The sequence below is a fragment of the Protopterus annectens genome, chromosome 10.part0 (genome assembly GCF_019279795.1).
Source record: "Protopterus annectens isolate FY-2018-M chromosome 10.part0, PAN1.0, whole genome shotgun sequence".
NCBI classification, from domain to species: Eukaryota; Metazoa; Chordata; order Ceratodontiformes; family Protopteridae; genus Protopterus; species Protopterus annectens.
Genome location: NC_056744.1, coordinates 1,534,211,830 through 1,534,230,001, shown reverse-complemented (window position 1 = coordinate 1,534,230,001; position 18,172 = coordinate 1,534,211,830). Strand labels below are relative to the sequence as shown.

Sequence of the window (18,172 nt, the reverse complement as noted above, 5' to 3'; positions counted from 1 at the left end):
CTCTAGCAAAAGACCAGTCACCAGTGGCGTACCACAACATTCTGTGCTGAGCCCCTTACTGTTCAAAACTTATTTCTCACTAGTCCAGGCAAACTTGAATGGCCTTTGGCTGACTAAGTTTGCTGATTGCAAATTGGGAGCAATCACTCCTCTAATTATGTTAATATACTACAGACAGGGTTAACACATACAAATGATTGGTGCCAAAGCCACAGATTAAAGTTACAAGCAAACCAAAATGCATTAGTATTCCCTTTGGGAAAGATGACATCCCTGCTAATTACATTATACACAGCACCTACCTAAGTGTAGGCCCAGTAGTATTTGATCTGGACACTCAGGTTGATAGTAATCTAAACTTTGACCATCAAGTATCCAAAGTAGTAAGGAAATCCTTCTATGTGGCACATCTTATAAGTAAAGGCATCACATCTAGATTTAAGGATGTTATAATTTCTGCATGTACCTCACCAGACACATGCAACAACTACAGAGACAACAGAGGTTTCTCAGCAAGAAAATTCAGGCTATACAAAACAAATCTTCTACAAAAAGGCTGAAAGCCCTGTCACTGTATTCTGTCTCCTACGGGTTTCTAAGAGGTGATCTGTGCCTGGTTTACAGGCCTGTCTCTGACCAGGCCCTGATGGAAGCATTACATATTTGTAAATCAAACTGCATGAGGGTCACTTGCTCCAGGGATCTTAATCTAGCCTCTGACATGAACAGATCGTGCTGGAGAGATAGTCATCTCCCAGAGACTGCCACTTCTCTGGAACAAGCTTCAATTCACATGAAACAGAGCCCTCCCTGACCCTCTTCAAACATAACCTAGATCAATGGATGGATGACTGCAAATTCACTCCTAAAGTGCACCCATGTCCCTCCTGGACAGAGGAAGTCAGTATTAACTACAACAGACCATTACCTCTGTGAACTTCACTCACCTAACCACCAACAACTGAAGCAAGTTGGGATAAATATGGCTAGGCTTGTAAGGGCTCCTGGGCTGTTAGCCCAGTAACCTTCTAAGAATCTATGATACCTGCGATGTCTAAACTATACAAATCAATGGTATCTTATGAAATGGGCTTCAATTAAATGAAAAGAAATGTAGCATTGTCACCTTTGGTAAACAGAACATCTAAAATGCTTCCACTAACACCATTAATATATACTACAGGAAGTTTGAAACATTAGGCAGAGGAAATATTTTACATCAAAAATATATAAAATAATAATAATATAGTACTTAAAAAATAAGTAAAGTAAAACACAACAATTTTACAGAGAGACCATTCCAGGGTGTGTGTTAATGTGTGATTAGCACCCTTCCAAGGGTGTAGATGCCCTCTGCCACTTAACACCCCTGGGCAGGTATTAATTTCACATTAACACACGCCCTGTTTGGCATTATTGCTAATGTATAATGAGAACAAGGATTTACTGTAAGCAGTAGCCAGCAACATGTGTGAATATGTCCCGTATTGTAAAATGGCCATACATTTGACACATGTTCACCATGTTCACAACATAACACATGGAAATGGTCAATAATCACAACAAAAGCAAACATATATGCAAAATATAATATGGAAATATGAAGGTGGAAGGGAGGTAGACAACCTGGGCTCACATCAGGGAAAGCAGGACAAGGTAAGCTGTCACACTATAAGTGCATGTGTACAGCACACGGGGTGCTGTAAAAGCCAATCCAAAATAAATTTAAGCAAATGAAAAATGTATGTCACATGGGTAGAATGATTTCTGATGTATACAGAAATTACCATGCATAAAACACAAATACGCAGAAACGTGCAGTCATGTAATATCAACATGCATAGGTAAGCAAGCTAAGAATTTCAAACACATACACATTTACTTTCATGCAAATGTTGAATAAACAAACAAAGGTGTATGTCACCTACCCTGCTCATTACTGAACAGACGACACTCCTGTGAGCATCATTACAGCATATCGGCAGTAATCTTGTGAATAGTCACGTCAAAGGTCCAATTGTGTGTCACTATGGATCCCACTATGTCCAGACATATACAAGCAGTTAATGTGTACAACTGTTTGTGGAAGGTGTGGACTTATGTGAATAAATAATAGATGTGGAAATTTAAGATGCAGTAAACATGGTGTAATGTACTGTTACCAAATAAATTATCTGTACCACTGTGTAGTTTCTTTCTGATTCAATCAGAAAATGAGGACTGCGCATATACCTGTATATGATCCCAAATGGCATCGGTATTGCTAACACATGGCACACAACACCACATAATGCCAGTGGGACATCATGACAACTGTCATCTAAAATGCATGGGAAATGACATGTCCTTCTGTTGCACATACATGATATGGCAATACACAAATCCAAACTATACCACAGTGGTAGTGCTGGACTATGGACACATCTGTTGTCTGTCATTTGCCCTCAGTAAAACACATGTTTATAGGTTAATTCTTGCAGCACTACCTGCAGGTTAATTGCTACAATGCATGGACAGCTGAATGTGGGAGGAAAGTGCAATGGGTTAATGTGTGACATGCACACATTGTAACATTATTAAATCTCACATGATGATAACACATAAGCATGCCTGCTACATGGTATGAATTCACCAAGAGTACATATGCTTGTCCAATCAATTATATGGCAAACAGCATGTTGGCAACATAACACAAATGGAGCACACAGACTGTCTCCCTCAATGAATCATGCATAGCCCATGCCATATCCTGGAAGAATGTCCCCCATCATGTCCCTCATCTGTATTTGGAGCACATCGGTCATAACCGCCCAGATTTCCTTATGATAAGTGTCTCTGTTCCAGTCCTGGCATCATCTCCTCTGGAGTGTAGCAGGCATGATGGCTTGAGAAGATGTGGGTCCAGCTTCCTCATCATCGTCATCATTGTCATCATCTGAGGACTCTGGCTGTATCAGGGATAATGCATCCCTCACCTATGCAAGCTGTATGAACAAGGTCGTGCAATGGTATGCATAACACAGCTTACCAGTGGGAATCAGGACATCACCTGAACATTTGAATACTGGCCAGCATTAAGCATGGTAAGTATACACAATTCAAGCATGTGTAACATATTCTGACATTTGAATGGAAACATGCCTGACACTGCCTCATGCCACATTAACATAACTGAACTTTGAAAAAAGAAACGGCTTGTAAATATCAATATAACAGTGTAATGGTGACCTGCACTGTTTAATAATGCAGTCTGCCTCAGTAATCCATTCATCTGAGTGTACGGAAGCATGTCATATTACCTTTCTTTTTGCCTTGCATGTGTTCCCAGAATAGTTTGGTCTATGTATGAATGCAAAAGTGAGATTCAGATGAACCCCCCCCCCACTCACCCCTGAAAGCTCGAAGGATATACTGTGTACCAGATACCACACAACCATCCCAAGGAACAGCTCTGCAATGCACTTTCCAAAGCTAAATACACTGCATCAATGGGTACCAATAACATATAGGGATGCTTACTACATAGCATGAAATATGACCTCTCTGGCCCATTTGAATCACTTTTCAACTGTAGCCTACAGTTAGGTTCTGTGCCCAAATAATGGAAGATGGTTGCAGTCATTCCCCTGCACAAAGGATTTCAAAACACTGATATATGAAAATACAGGTCCATAAGTCTGACCAGCCTTATATGTAACCCCATGTAAAGATTCATCATGAACATGATAAATGAGGGAATAGATAAGATACAAACACTGGCCCTATCACAGTTTGGCTTCATTAAAGGAAGATCATGCCTATTAAATGTGTTGAACTTCATTAAGAGTGTCAACAAGCAATGTATGTGACTAGGACTGTGCACATAGCTTAACTCGACTTGGCCAGGTATTTTGATACAATACCCAACTTAGGCATCATAGACAAGCTCAGTAAGTTAAGTATAAACCATTTAGACCCCTCTGGATAGTTAAATGGCTCACTGATAGGACCCAGGGGGTCAAAATAGGTAAGACCACCTCCACCAAGAGGTTGGTCAGTAGCAGAGGCCCCCATGGATCACTACTGAGGCCACTGATTTTTGCCATCTATTTCCCTGAAGTAGAAGCAAACAGTGAAGGTTTATGGCTGACTAACTTTGCAGATGATTGCAAGCTGAAGGTTATCATTGGGTCCCATGCAGATAGAACCATTCTTCAAGAAGGCCTATCTATGACTAACAAATTGTGTCAAAGCCAAGCTCTTAAAATCAATTGTGACACTTGCATAATTGTACCCACTGAAAAGTCAACCATCATGGATAAGTAACATGTTGATAATACCAGCCCAACAGTCAACCCAGTGATTAGGAATCTGTGTATGCATATAGACAGTAGCCTAACCTTCAACCACCATGTGGCCACAGTGCAAGGGTATGGCAACTAGGTCTAAAGAGGTTATTATTGCACTGTAGTCTGCCCTAATCACAATCATAGAGTACAATAATCCCTCCAGTATGCACCTGACCAGGCATATGCAGAAACTACAGCTACCTCAGAATTTAAATATACAAAGAATACAAGGTATGACAAACCTGCCCTACACAGACAGCCTTAAAGGCATTTCCTCCAACTAAGTCTGATATACATTTTTGAGGGGTGATGTTATGATTGGATTATAAGGCATCTGCAAGCACCCCAGTTATGAATCTCATGCATATTCCTAACTCAGACAGTACCGGAAGTACAAGATATAAGGACCACAGTTTTGTCTGAGACTTAAACAGAACATGCTGGAGAGATAGATATGTGTCACACAGACTGCACCTCCTGCAAATAGACGTCAAATCCACATGAAGCTGATTTTGTATATTACACAATTTAAGCATAACCTAGGACAATGTACAGTGATTTGTAAATTTATACCAAGACTGTCACACGTTTCCATTATGGACAGAGGTAGCTTTTAAATGCCTTCCCCTCAATGTCCTATTTGTAAACATTTGTGAAAACTTATCTAGGCTTAGAAAGGCCCATGAGGGGTCAATAATGTAGTAAAATTCTATGAATGTAGAAATCTATAAATTGTAGTGCCTGCATATAAGGTGTGATGCCCCTCCACCAGGTCAGTAATCAAGGAGCCTCAATCCACACCATTGACACCAGTGAGAGACATCCACTTGCAACAAAAATAGATACACAGTATTTCCAGAGGCAGCTCTCTTCTCCAAGCACAATTTCCCCTTAAGAGCATACAGAGAAAAGTCCTGTCCTGGGACTGGATTTTCCTGTCTCTCACCAGGCCCTAAATAAGACTCCACACTGACCATATCTGTAGAGTTGAGTCCTCGGACGAGTGTTTCATGCCAAGTCCTCCAGCACCCTCTCTGTGAAACAAGTGCTTTTTGTCCCTGCTCCAAGTAGCTGACACACACACTCTTTGAGATTTAATTGTCACACACACACCCCTAGAAACGGCTGGCACAGATTTACCAGCTATGCCCCCTCTGTCCAGACTATAAGGTAGATATAACCACCAGAACACTCCAAAGCCAGCTGATCTAAGGCTCTTAAAAGGATACCCAATTATACCAAATAAAATTAATACTAATACAAATGGTAGTTTTTGACCAATGCAACAAGGCTTTCAGGAGTGACCACAGTGTCACCAAATAAATAGAAGTTATCTCAAAGGTTAAAATATTCTCCAAAGGACAAGCCACAATGAAAAGTTTAAATATATTTAATCCATCCATCCTCAACCCCTTTTCCCATTTGCACATGGGATTGGGGTGTCACTTCCGCATTGACAATCATCTCAAGCCGTGATTTACACCACCAGATGGCTAGCCTTGCCATGGTAGTTCATTCACTACTCATTTGCTCACACAGACTTACCTATGGTCAATTTAGAGTTCCCAATCTACCTACTGCATATCTTTGGAATGTGGGAGGAAACTAGAGCACCCAGAGGCAACACAAATGACCACAGGGAGGACATAGAGACTCCACACAGAAGGCACCCCAGCTGAGAATCAAACCAGAGAACCTCTTGCTGTGAGGTGTCAATGCTAACTGCTGCACCACGGCAGCCACCAAATTTAATAAAAAATAAATAATAAAAGAACATGAAAATACTAAATATCTATTTACAATAAACACCAGAGTTTCAATCACAGGAAATATTAAAAATAACACAGATGGAAAGGTTCACACAGACACAGAAAAACAATACTTATAATCTCACTATATTTTCCTGACTGATCTAAAGAATTACTGCCTCCTAGGTCACTTACTATAGCAAGGCAAGATGAAGTGGGTGAGTGGTCTTTCTTCTTGTCAGGTTTCACAAACAGACTGCTCTGAGACTTCTGACTCATTTAGTATCAAAACATCATTTCATCTGGTCACCTGACTTCTAGTTCCCACGCTACCCTCTTTACTAGAAACTGAACCAGAATCTAGCACATATGTGTCATGAAACACACATAGAGCTTTGCTAAGATGTGTTATAGCATCTGGAAGATATAAAACCATTTCACAAACTTCCACCCTTCGAAGGTATCATTTAGCTCACCCCTAAGGACAATACAGAGGGATTCCTAGTCCTGGTTTTCACAGATATTTTGTCTCTGGCTGCAATCAGAACTGTAAGATGCAATCTTTATGTCTTAAACCGGGTAATTTAATTTCAGACTATTTTCAAAGTTAACTGGACTGAGATTAATCTATTTTCATCCAGTATCCGCTGTTACAATACATTCATCTCAACAGTTACAATACAGTCTGACATGCAGGTGTATTTATTTTCTGTCCAGCAGGATCCACTGTTGGCACGTTGTTCACACAGGCAGCTTTACAAATACATTTTCAACATAAACACCTGTACAAATCAGTTTGATGTAAAAATTACATAGAGTTATTTACAAAACTCCAGCTAACTATGCTGGCATATGTTACACATCCACTGCCTTACTTCACTTGGCATAGCTGACAATATCTTGCATCATCACATTAGGATTCATATGAACAGCCATCAAGTGTCATTGTTAAAATGAGGAAAAAGTGAGATGACAATATTGTGGAAAGTAGGCAAGCCATATGACAACCATCTGAGCCAGGCAGCATGATGTGTGATGGAACACATCAATATAATCAATACAACAGTAACAAATATTTTATATATTCAATCACCACAGCCTGTAACATATGAGACTCTAATAGATGTTGTGCTAACAGTATTGCATTATAACCAGTAGACAAAGTATTAAGACTTGTATGCAAAACATCCATCTTAGCATATGTGTGAAAAATATACCAACCCAACTGTGTTTAGATTGTGGAGTACATTTTAAAAACTGTGTTCTGAAAATATGGTTTAATGTACATATTTCAACATTTTTGGATTTATATCACAGTTGTAAGCACAACGGTAGTGTGATTATTTCACTTACTGATGCATGATGGGTATTCCTGCATTCTAACCAATATACATGATAATGTAAAGGTCTGTAACAAGGATCAGATACATTTCATTAACAAAACAGAAAATGTAGTCAACATACCTCTCTCCATCCACTGATCCTCAAGCTTGTGCATCCACTCAATGCACAGGGCGCAAATCCTGGTCCTGTTTTCATTGTCTGGAAAAGGAAAAGAGCAACAATGAATGATCTATTCCTAAAATAACAGTGATATACATTTCTCAGAATAGTTTCTAGACAATTTACTTCTGAATAATATTAGATAATCACCATAAACACTTTTCAAGGTTACATGCGGGTTTTAATATCTTTGAAAACAGATTGGAGAACATGAGATTCAAGCCTGCAACTAAAATGTACATCCAACCTCTAACTTTGCCAACTTCTTGCCTAACTAATCTGTCTTAATTGAAAGTGCATATTATGAATGCAGTGAAAAGACTTGATTTTATGACATCACCTGGATGGGGGGGGGGGGTGATCTACTAATATGGATCCTGGCTTAGGATTTGAAAGAATGAACATGTGCTGGGCATGTAGGTAAATACTTAGCAGAAATGAACTCATCTCAGCACTGTGGTTGTAAACATTAACAGTAATGGAAAAAATACATTGTTCAGACAGTGATACACTGCCAAGTATCATAGAGCTTCTGTTAACAGAACCATACAAGTCACTGTACATGATGGACACAGTAAGGTATGTCTGAGGACTAAGACATTCTTTGGCAAAGTACATATCACTAAGCAAATGCATACATCTTCCCTATACTGCATTTCATCTGTAAGTCTTCCCATCCCACTACCTCAAAAGATAAGGATGATGTTTTTGAAATGAATGTAATAAATAATGATGAAACCGAACTTGAAAGTAGTTTTAAAAATAATACCGTATTGCCAAAAACATTTATCAGACATATAACAGTTTGTAGCAAGCTTTACTAAGCCTGCACTGAAAGAGATGCTGTTAAAAGACCGTTACGGATTACAAATATATTCACAGGAATTTGTCGAATAACCAAGTTGTTCATAACCATGTGGAATATGCTTCTGTAAATAAATGCTATTGGTGAAATAAACCAAGAGAACAATTTAAGATATGCTTCCCATATGTAGTTTGGAACCCACAGCATGCCAAAATGTGAGCCTACTATCTGGATTCCTTACAGGCCAAGCTAACAGACAGTACATTATTTTTTTTAAACAAACAGGTACTGCTTAACTTACCCTACAGTTAAAGAGTTGATATTAAGAGAGCATTATGGATTATGAGCATGCTTGTAGGAATCTGACAAATCACTGAGTTATTAGTAACCATGCTGAAAATAAACATTAATATCAATAAATGAAATATTCTTCTTTAAAATGCTATGGGTGAAGTAAATCAAAAGAACAATTTATTGATATGTCTCCCCAAGGTGGATTGAAACCCAAACCATGCCAAAATGTAGGCATACTGACTGGTTCCTTACATGCAGATAACTGTCCGCAGGTATTTTTTCTGTAAGAATAGGCACTGCTGGTGTTTATTTGAATTCCTGTGAAGAATGGATGAATACAGAAACTACCAACAGTTATCTGGACATCTTATTCTAAAGAAATAACAGCTATCAACACATAATTTAAAACATATGTGTAAGCAGTTGGGCTGGCATTTATTTTGGCTTAAATAAATAGGACTGTATTAAGAATGTTTACTTTATTAGGAGGAATGAATTAAAGAAGGTTATGTATGACTTTTTATTCAGACATATACCGCTACAGTAGGTGATACTGTGGTACTATAACAGACAACTATGAAATGGGCAATCATGAGAGGCCTAGGTGCTCTAGGCATCAGTAATGCATGAGGACAGTGGATGTGTAATATGATGTCATTATATGTAGTAAACCATATGTACATCTACAAAGTTCCTAATTATGTATATTATAAACATTATTAAATAAATTAACAGCATGTGACTCAAACTCATACAGACAGCAGTTACCACATCCAGTTAATTATCCCCATGAGCTAACTGTCACAACAACTACTTAGTGGATATAAGAAACATCTATCTGATATACATATATGTGTGTGTGTGTGTGTGTGTGTGTGTGTGTGTGTGTGTGTGTGTGTGTGTGTGTGTGTGTGTGTGTGTGTGTGTGTGTGTGTGTGTGTGACAGACATGTATCTCTAATTTCTATGGGAATGCTCAGGTATACATAAGATAGTCAGACTTACTGTAGGGATCCATGGGGTGGTCTCCACACTCTGGTTACCCTCAGATGAAGCTCCTCTGCATCACTCCAATGCAGGTCATCAAAGCAGTGGGGAACTTACACTCTATCATGGTAAATCTCTATATATCTTTGGTGCTTCCTCTCAATCTGGTTCCAGATGTCTATCATCACAAAGTTCTTTGGCCTAACTCTCATCCAATGTTCCACTCTAGTGTAGATGATCAGCATCTGGGTGGTCTTCTCCTTGGTCCAGATGGGTGTACAAAAGTGTCTCAGCCTCCTCAAAGTAGCCATCTCAATCCCCAGTGGAAAATTTAGGATAAATGCAAAATCTGGAAAATGCTCACTTTAGTCTCATTCAGTTCACAGTTTGGAAAAATAAAATCTGGACGAACCTCATCAACATGATAAATGGAGTTGAAAGTCACAACAGATCCTGTGACGCCTGTCGATGACACTGCTCAGACATGATCCTCCATGCAGCCAACAGGTTAAGATGACATGAGAGAATGAGGGATGCCACCATTGGTTGACCACCATTGACCACCCTGATGACACCACAGTATTTTTGGCCTCTCTGCATACAGCAAAAGGGGAATGATCCCAAGGGATGTGACAGAAGCCGGAGTTACAGGCCAAACATGTATGTCTTTCTTTCCTTAGAGAAAATCACTGTAGATTGCTGTTGAATGCACATTCATGTATTGTCATTTTTGATTTACAGCAGCAGATTTGCGCCATACACACAGATTAGCACAGAGTGATGATGATGATGATGATGAGCGTAAGTTATGACATATAGTTATACAACTGCAGTACAGACCGAACAGTGCAACCAGCATGTGTAATGCTGTCTGCATAAATATTCACAGGTCCATCTACTTCTGGTCAACACCAGGGATAGACAGGTGAGTGTCTCCATAAAGTGTTACTGTGACCACTACCTGTTATTTCCTCAGCCTCATGTCATGGCACTGCTGTTTACTGCAATACTGATATTTCCCTAATTTTCTAAACTACACGTTCAACCAGTGGGGACCCAAGCCATGCATGTGCAAGTTCAGACAGACCAGGTATGTACGGCGTCTGGTCTACAGGTGCAACATCCATCACAAGTATCTGCAGCCGCTGCTACTGTGTTGTATATGTCATGCGGTCAGTATTGTTTTGGCTAAATACATGACTGCATTGTCTTTCTAATTACTTTCTCACCGTAGGATCTGCACAATGCACAAATTCTCAACATCAGGAGTCTATTAATTATGTTTTAGACATGTCACTGCTGTTACTCTTGTTGTTGTCCTCCATTAATACTGTGTCCTTCTTCCCATTCCTAGGCCAGACTGCATCAGTCTCATCAACTGCACAAACAAGTGATATGTCTGTGTGAAACCTTCTGTATGTTTTAAGTGTGTTCATATGGTTATGGTGGCAGTGATGTGATTGGTAATGCTGATTTTTTTTTTCCACTACAATAATTGAAGTTCATCCATCATCAAAAGCACTGCCTTCCCAGGAGGAGTTGTCAGGTGTGAGCTTTGTTTGTATTCATGACATATGTCATGTATGTTGACAAAATAACTTGATTGCATACTTCTTATTATGTAAATTCCATCAACCTTACATAGAGAAGACTTCATGTAAAGTCATTATTACATGTAATATTGCAGTGAGATATATATGTCATATATATTTGATGGTATTCAGCATGTGATGTAAGCATGTAATCCTGATCTGTGTCATCTGTCTCTTCTTTTAGCTCATCAACTATCTATATCCTCCATTATCTAATCCAGTGATCGTGATTTTGGATCCAAAGTGACACATTATGGTAGCATGGCCCCTGGCACACAGGATATTGATGTGTTGATAGACTCCATCCAAGATGTTGACAGTGATATTGACACAGCTGTAGCATCAGATGTGGAGGGAAACTTGTCTGAGCATTCTGAGAATGATGGGACAGTGGATGGTGAACAGGATGAGGCCTTTGAAGCATAGACGGAAGTTGAGACTGCTGCTAATGTTGACAGTTCCCCACAACACCTTGATACTGGATATTGCAGTAGATGTAGACAAGCAGAAGGTGTACCTGGCCAAGTTTCAGAGGGTGTCTGCCTACTCCTACAGACAAATGAATGTTCCCAGCACTATCATGGATCAGACATCAATGCACTTGTCTGTACCATAGATTGTGTGCACACCAGCTGTATGTGCTGCATGAAGGGCAGAAGCGCAGACATAGTGAGGTAATGGTGTGATGCCAACCACTGCTACCAATATATAATGGGCACAGCCATGTGTAGTCCCCATTCTGGGCCAGTAATCAAGGAGCATGTATCCTCACTACTGACACTGGAGAGGGATGTGCACTTGGAATACAAATGGATACACTCAGTATTTCCAGATGCAGACCTGTCTGCATCAAGTACAGTTTCCCTTAAGAGCACACAGGGAACACACTCAGGGTCTGGATGTCTCTATATCTGTCTCCCTCCATATCCCCAATAAGACTCTTCACTGGTACAGCTGTAGGGTTAGGTCCGCAGCCGACTGTCCAAGCCAAGTCCTCCAGCAACCTCTCTGTAAACCCATTTTTTTATGTTCCTGCCCCAAGTAGCTGACACACTCGTCCTGAGAGATTTAATTTTCACAAACACACACCTGGGAAACACTGTCACAGGTTTACCTGCTGTGCCCCCCCCCCTCTGCTCAGAGTATAAGGTTGTTATCACAGGCACCGGACACTTCACAATCAGCTATTCTAAAACCTTTAACAAACAGTGTCCAAATAGACTGTGCAATGTTAATACCAATACAAACTGTAGTAGTTCACCAAGATGGCTAGGCCTTCTGGAGTTGCCCACACAAAGTCACCAAATAAATATAAGTACTCTCAAAGGTTAGATACTCTCTACCAGAACTAGCCAGAAAAAGAGTTTTAAATATATTTAATAAAAAAATAACATGAAAATATGGAATATATATTTACAGTAAACCACGGAGCTCAAATCACAGAAAATATTGAAAACAACATTGAAGGACAGACATAGGGCAAATAAAAAAAACAATATCTAAACTAAGCTTTGCTATATTCCTGACTGAATCTAAGAGAATTATACCATTCCCTAATAACTTATTTTGCAAGGCAAGATGAGATATGGGAGCAGTCTTTTTAGTTAGGCTCCCAAACAGAATGCTCTATTCTGAGATTATTCCCTGTAAAATATAATATCCAAGATGACTTGCAGAATGACCTCATCTGGTCACTTGATTCCCACAATATCTCCTTTTGAAGTTTGAGATATGAATTGACTAAAGACAGCTGAAATACACATCCAAATGTTTATGGCAGTGCCTGGAGACCTCCCCTCTTTTCACCGAGCTAATGAACAAAGGCTCTATCTCAGACCTAGCATCTCCAGTCCTACTCAGCACTGTAGGGTGCCATTTAATGATTTAACAGCTCATTTACATTTTCCTTATTTTTCTTAAAATAAGCCAGCTGGTTAACCTTTGCTGTGCCAATGGCATATATTAAAACATATACATTTAATTCGGATACCATAATAAATGTACATCTCTCTTCATTTCAGCAGGGTGCACTGTTGATACATTTTAACAAATTAACACAAGCAAAGCTCACAAATACATTTTCAGCATAAACATCTGTACAGATCAGTTTGATATACTCATGACATATAAATATTTACAAAATTCCAGCTAGCTGTGTTGGCACAAGTCTTACATCTTCTGTCCTACGTCTCTCTGGCATGGCTGGCAGTACCTCCTATCATCACAAATGGCATCATTGGCTGCTCAAAATCAAAGTATGCTATCTGTGGCTCAGTCAGAAACCCTGGCCTCTTCAGTACTACAGCAGAGCCATAGTACAAGCAGGGTTCTGCATGTTCTGACTGTGCTTAGCCAACTGCAAAATTGGAGAGACAAGCCAGTTCTCTGCAGAATCACTATTGCTCATCAAGCATCTGTGTCTATGCTTCAAAGTCCACACAATTCCACTGCTGGCTCATCTACTGTAGTTCCAGCAGTCACAACAAGACCATCAACTTGCAGCTATGCTCCTTCACCTCAACATGGTGTTGTCACTTCATGAGTTTCCTGTGTGAAGCAACCTGGGCCAAGTGTTTCTGTATATGGTAGGGGCAGAGCCAACCATGGTGTGAGCCATCAGCATGGTTGCCATAGACTGCGTTAGAGTGAGTTCAACAGTTTCATAAACATAGCTGACTCCATGTATTACATTACTAGTTTGCTGTGATATATTTTTCTGGAGATATTAAAAGTTCTGCATTATGTCCTGAGTTGTTTCTCTTTTTTCATGTTATTATATTGTAGAGATAAGAATGTGTTTCACTAATGTATGTCCCTTATCGTTTTCCAAAAACAAAACAGTGTAAGAAACTTCTCTGTGTGGAAGATTTTCAGTCCATATATTTCTAGTTAATCACTGTATATCAATCAGATCAGACAATAGTAGTAGAAGTAGCAAGCTTAAACTCATCTTAAGTCAAAACAAAACAAAAAATAATAATAGAAAATATATATAATTGTACAGCATTACTAAGTATTCAAAAGTAATCCAAGCAAGGCAGGCAGTCTGTTTCCAGTCAAAAATCCTTTATTAAGTACAGAGACAAACGATCCAAGTCCTCACAAACTTTCTAAATATATATATATATATATATATATATATATATATATATATATATATATATATATATATATATACTTTTTATCAGGCATGGGAGTGGTTTATTGTGCTGTAAAACAAAGTGTTATTGGTACACATGTTAAATTCACATCCCTTCCCCCATCAGTGTGACATTCGAGCTGGTCCTGCCCTACTTAGTAGCTGTCATAATAATATATAACCCTTACGTACTTTAAATGTTTGTTGTTGTTTGTCTTTTCAGCTTTTCCCGGTAAGGGGTCACCACAGCGGAACTCCGGTCTGCTAATGATTGGCAGTAGATTTTTATGGTGCTGAGTTGCCAGCCCAACGCCCAACCTTCAGCAAAGGCACGTCCATTCACGCATGTCTTTCAGAGGCCACTCGACCGTGGGGAGGACATGCAGACTCCACACAGAAGGCACTCCCCACACACTAGCTGAGAATAGAACGGGAGAACCTCTTGCTGTAAGGCAACAACGCAACCACTGTACCACTGCGGCTTCTACTTATAATAATGTGGTACCTCTTACTTTACCAGATTATTAAGTAGACTATTACGTCTGTGATTTTATCCAAGACAATATACTACATGGCTGGAAATATATCAACCTTAGTTCATTTGGCAATCAAAAAATATATATACATATATGCATATACAATTTGCATGTAAAACTCTATTTCTATTTCCTTACTCTGTTGTTAACAAAGATCACTTTCATCCTTCTAGACTTCTTCGGGTCTGTGTACAAGAACCCTAAGAATAATCTATAAATATATATATATAATTGTATAATTAGTTAGTATTGTTATTACACATCATTTTGAATAAAGTGGAAAAAATAACCAGAAAAAAATAAAAATAAGAAAAAATGTATGTATGATGATGGAAACAAAATATACACTTAAATGTCAACTGATACTGATTTAAAATGGTATTTAAAACCAATTTGTAGAATAAAATAAAATAAAATATAATAGAAAATACAATTTAATACAATAAAATACAATAAAATACAATAAAAAGAAGATCATTAATACCAGTGCAGGGGGTGACTGTAACACTACAAAAGTAATTTACAGGGCACAGTGCAATGAATGTGATACATTCTATGTGGGCAAGACTGTAAATAAACTCAAGTGTAGGATTTCATGTCATCTGTCAGAAATCTGCTCTGGATGTAAAAATATGAACTAGCCAAACACCTTTCTCTTCATAAAAGACGCACAGGTTTTAAGTTCCATATCCTGGATTGCATAGACATGGGTGATCTTGAAGGAGACATCCTGAATATTCTGGAAAAACATGAACTCATGTGGCAATTAAAGCTGAACTCTTTAGGAAGCCTGGACTAAACTACTACTGTTCAATTAAAAGTGCACTGGAACTTAGAAAATTGCCACATTGTTTACATGACTAATTGTATTTTGCTGTATTATATTGTTGTTTTTTCTTTCGGCTTTTCCCGGTTAGGGGTCGCCACAGCGGAACTCTGGTCCGCTAATGATTGGTAGTTGATTTTTACGTGCTGTTTTACCAGCCCTGACCCACAACCTTCAATGAAAGTATGCCCATTCACGCATGTCTCCATGCAGAAGACGCTCTAGTTGAGAATCGAACCGGACAGCGTCTTACTGTGAGGCGACAATGCTACCGCAGCACCACTTGTATTGTATTTTATTGTATTATAGTATATTATATTGTATTTTGTATTATATTGTATTTTATTTTATTTTATTCTACAAATTGGTTTTAGATACCATTTTAAATCAGTTGAAATTTAAGTGTATATTTTGTTTCCATCATCATACTTACAGTTTTTCTTATTTTTATTTTTTTCTGGTTATTTTTTCCACTTTATTCAAAATTATGTGTAATAACAATACTAATTAATTATACAATTATATATATTTTTATAGATTGTTTTTAGGGTTCTTGTACACAGACCTGAAGAAGTCTAGAAGGACGAAAGCGATCTTTGTTAACAATAGGTTATTAAAATAGAAATTGATTTTTACATGCAAAATGTATATGTATATATTTATATATATATTTTGATTGCCAAATGAACTAAGGTTGATATATTTCCAGCCATGTAGTATATTGTCTCGGATAAAATCACAGACTTAATAATCTACTTAAAAATCTGGTTAAATAAGAGGTACCACATCATTATAAATGTTATTTAAAGTGCATAAGGGTTATATATTATTATGACAGCTACTAAGTAGGGCAGGACCAGCTCGAATGTCACACTGATTGGGGAAGGGATGTGAATTTAACATTTGTACCAATAACACTTTGTTTTACAGCACAATAAACCACTCCCATGCCTGATTAAAAAAAAAAAAAATATATATATATATATATATATATATATATATATATATATATATATATATATATATATATATTTAAAAAGCTTGTGAGGAAATTATTACTCTATTTTTTTTTTTTTACATGGATTGCTTGTCTATGTACTCAATAAAGGATTTTCGACTGGAAACAGACTGTCTGCCTTGCTTGGATTACTTTCGAATACTTAGTAATGCTGTACAATTATATATATTTTCTATTATTATTTTTTGTTTTGTTTTGACTTGACAAGTTTAAGTTCACTACTTCTACTACTGTTGCCTGATCTGATTAATATACAGTGATTAACTAGTAATATATGGACTGAAAATCTTCCACATCGAGAAGTTTCTTACGCTGTTTTGTTTTTGGACCCACTACACTTTAGTGGGTTGTTTTGAGACTTCGGGGATACCACAGAAATTACTTGTCCCTTATTGTTTTTCATACACTAATGCAACAATCTCAATGTATATGCATACCTGTGTCAGTTGTGCCAGAGTTGATCATCCCTGTTGTGACAGACCTATATATGTTCATAATGTTATATATTGTGATTATAGTATTATGTCTGATGCTCAGTGTGTTTATCAAGTGGGTAATTCCCATTAGATGCAATCTGTGCGCTGTGGTGGGGCAATACTTGAACATCAATGTTTAATCTGTGTACTCATGTATGTGTGGCTTGTCATGACTCAAAGGTGTGGGCCAGATGCTGCCTTGTCGCATGAACCCGCACTTGTGGTTACACCCTATGTTGCCTATACCTGTGTCTTCTGCCCCTTACGTCCTCATGAACTTCCTCTGATACCTGTGGAATGTCGTCTTCAGACATCTGGGGATCTTGGTGTAGTTCACCCACATCTGCAGCTGCCAGACTTCCATGTGTTCTAGTTAGCATGTTGTGCTGCATGGCATACAACATTATCATTTTTGCTGCCATGTCTGGTGTGTATTACAGTGCACCACCAGATGTATCCAGATATCTGAACTTAGCTCTCAGAATACCAAACACATGGTCTATGGTGTTTCTTGTTGTTTTGTGTGCTCTATTGTAGGCCTCCTGTGCAGGGTTGGATGGTCTATGGTACGGAGTCATTAACCACAGCTCAAGTGGATAACCACAGTCACCTGTTTTGGGGAATAAAAACACATTTGGTCAGCATAGATATTGATGGGAGGGGTATCCTAAGTTTACATCCTAGCTGTGTTCCTGTACTTACCCAGTAGTAGTCCCTCAGGTATTCACCTTGCCGGAAAGCAGTCCACTTTCCCTCCATATGGCAGCATCATAGGCACTTACAAGGTGTGTTGCCATGATGCTTGTTATGTTGAAAACTTTTGGGAGTTGGGCCTTGTAGCATAGCTCTTACAATATTGTGGTCAGGAGTGGGTTGTGGATGGATGGATGGATCGATTGGATGTAGTGACCACAGGCTATT

The 18,172-nt window shown here is 38.5% G+C and overlaps 1 protein-coding gene across 1 annotated transcript in view; it reads right to left on the bottom strand.

Moving 5' to 3' along the window:
- LOC122814333 (microfibril-associated glycoprotein 4-like) overlaps positions 1-17,661 on the bottom strand; it is a 204,837-nt gene extending 187,176 nt beyond the window's left edge. Inside the window, exons 1-2 of the mRNA XM_044086919.1 lie at positions 17,518-17,661; positions 7,541-7,618 (exon numbers count right to left, since the gene is read on the bottom strand). Of these exons, the coding sequence (XP_043942854.1) occupies positions 7,541-7,618; positions 17,518-17,661 (222 nt within the window). The remainder of the gene's footprint in view (positions 1-7,540; positions 7,619-17,517) is intronic.
- Between the last annotated feature and the right edge of the window lie 511 nt (positions 17,662-18,172).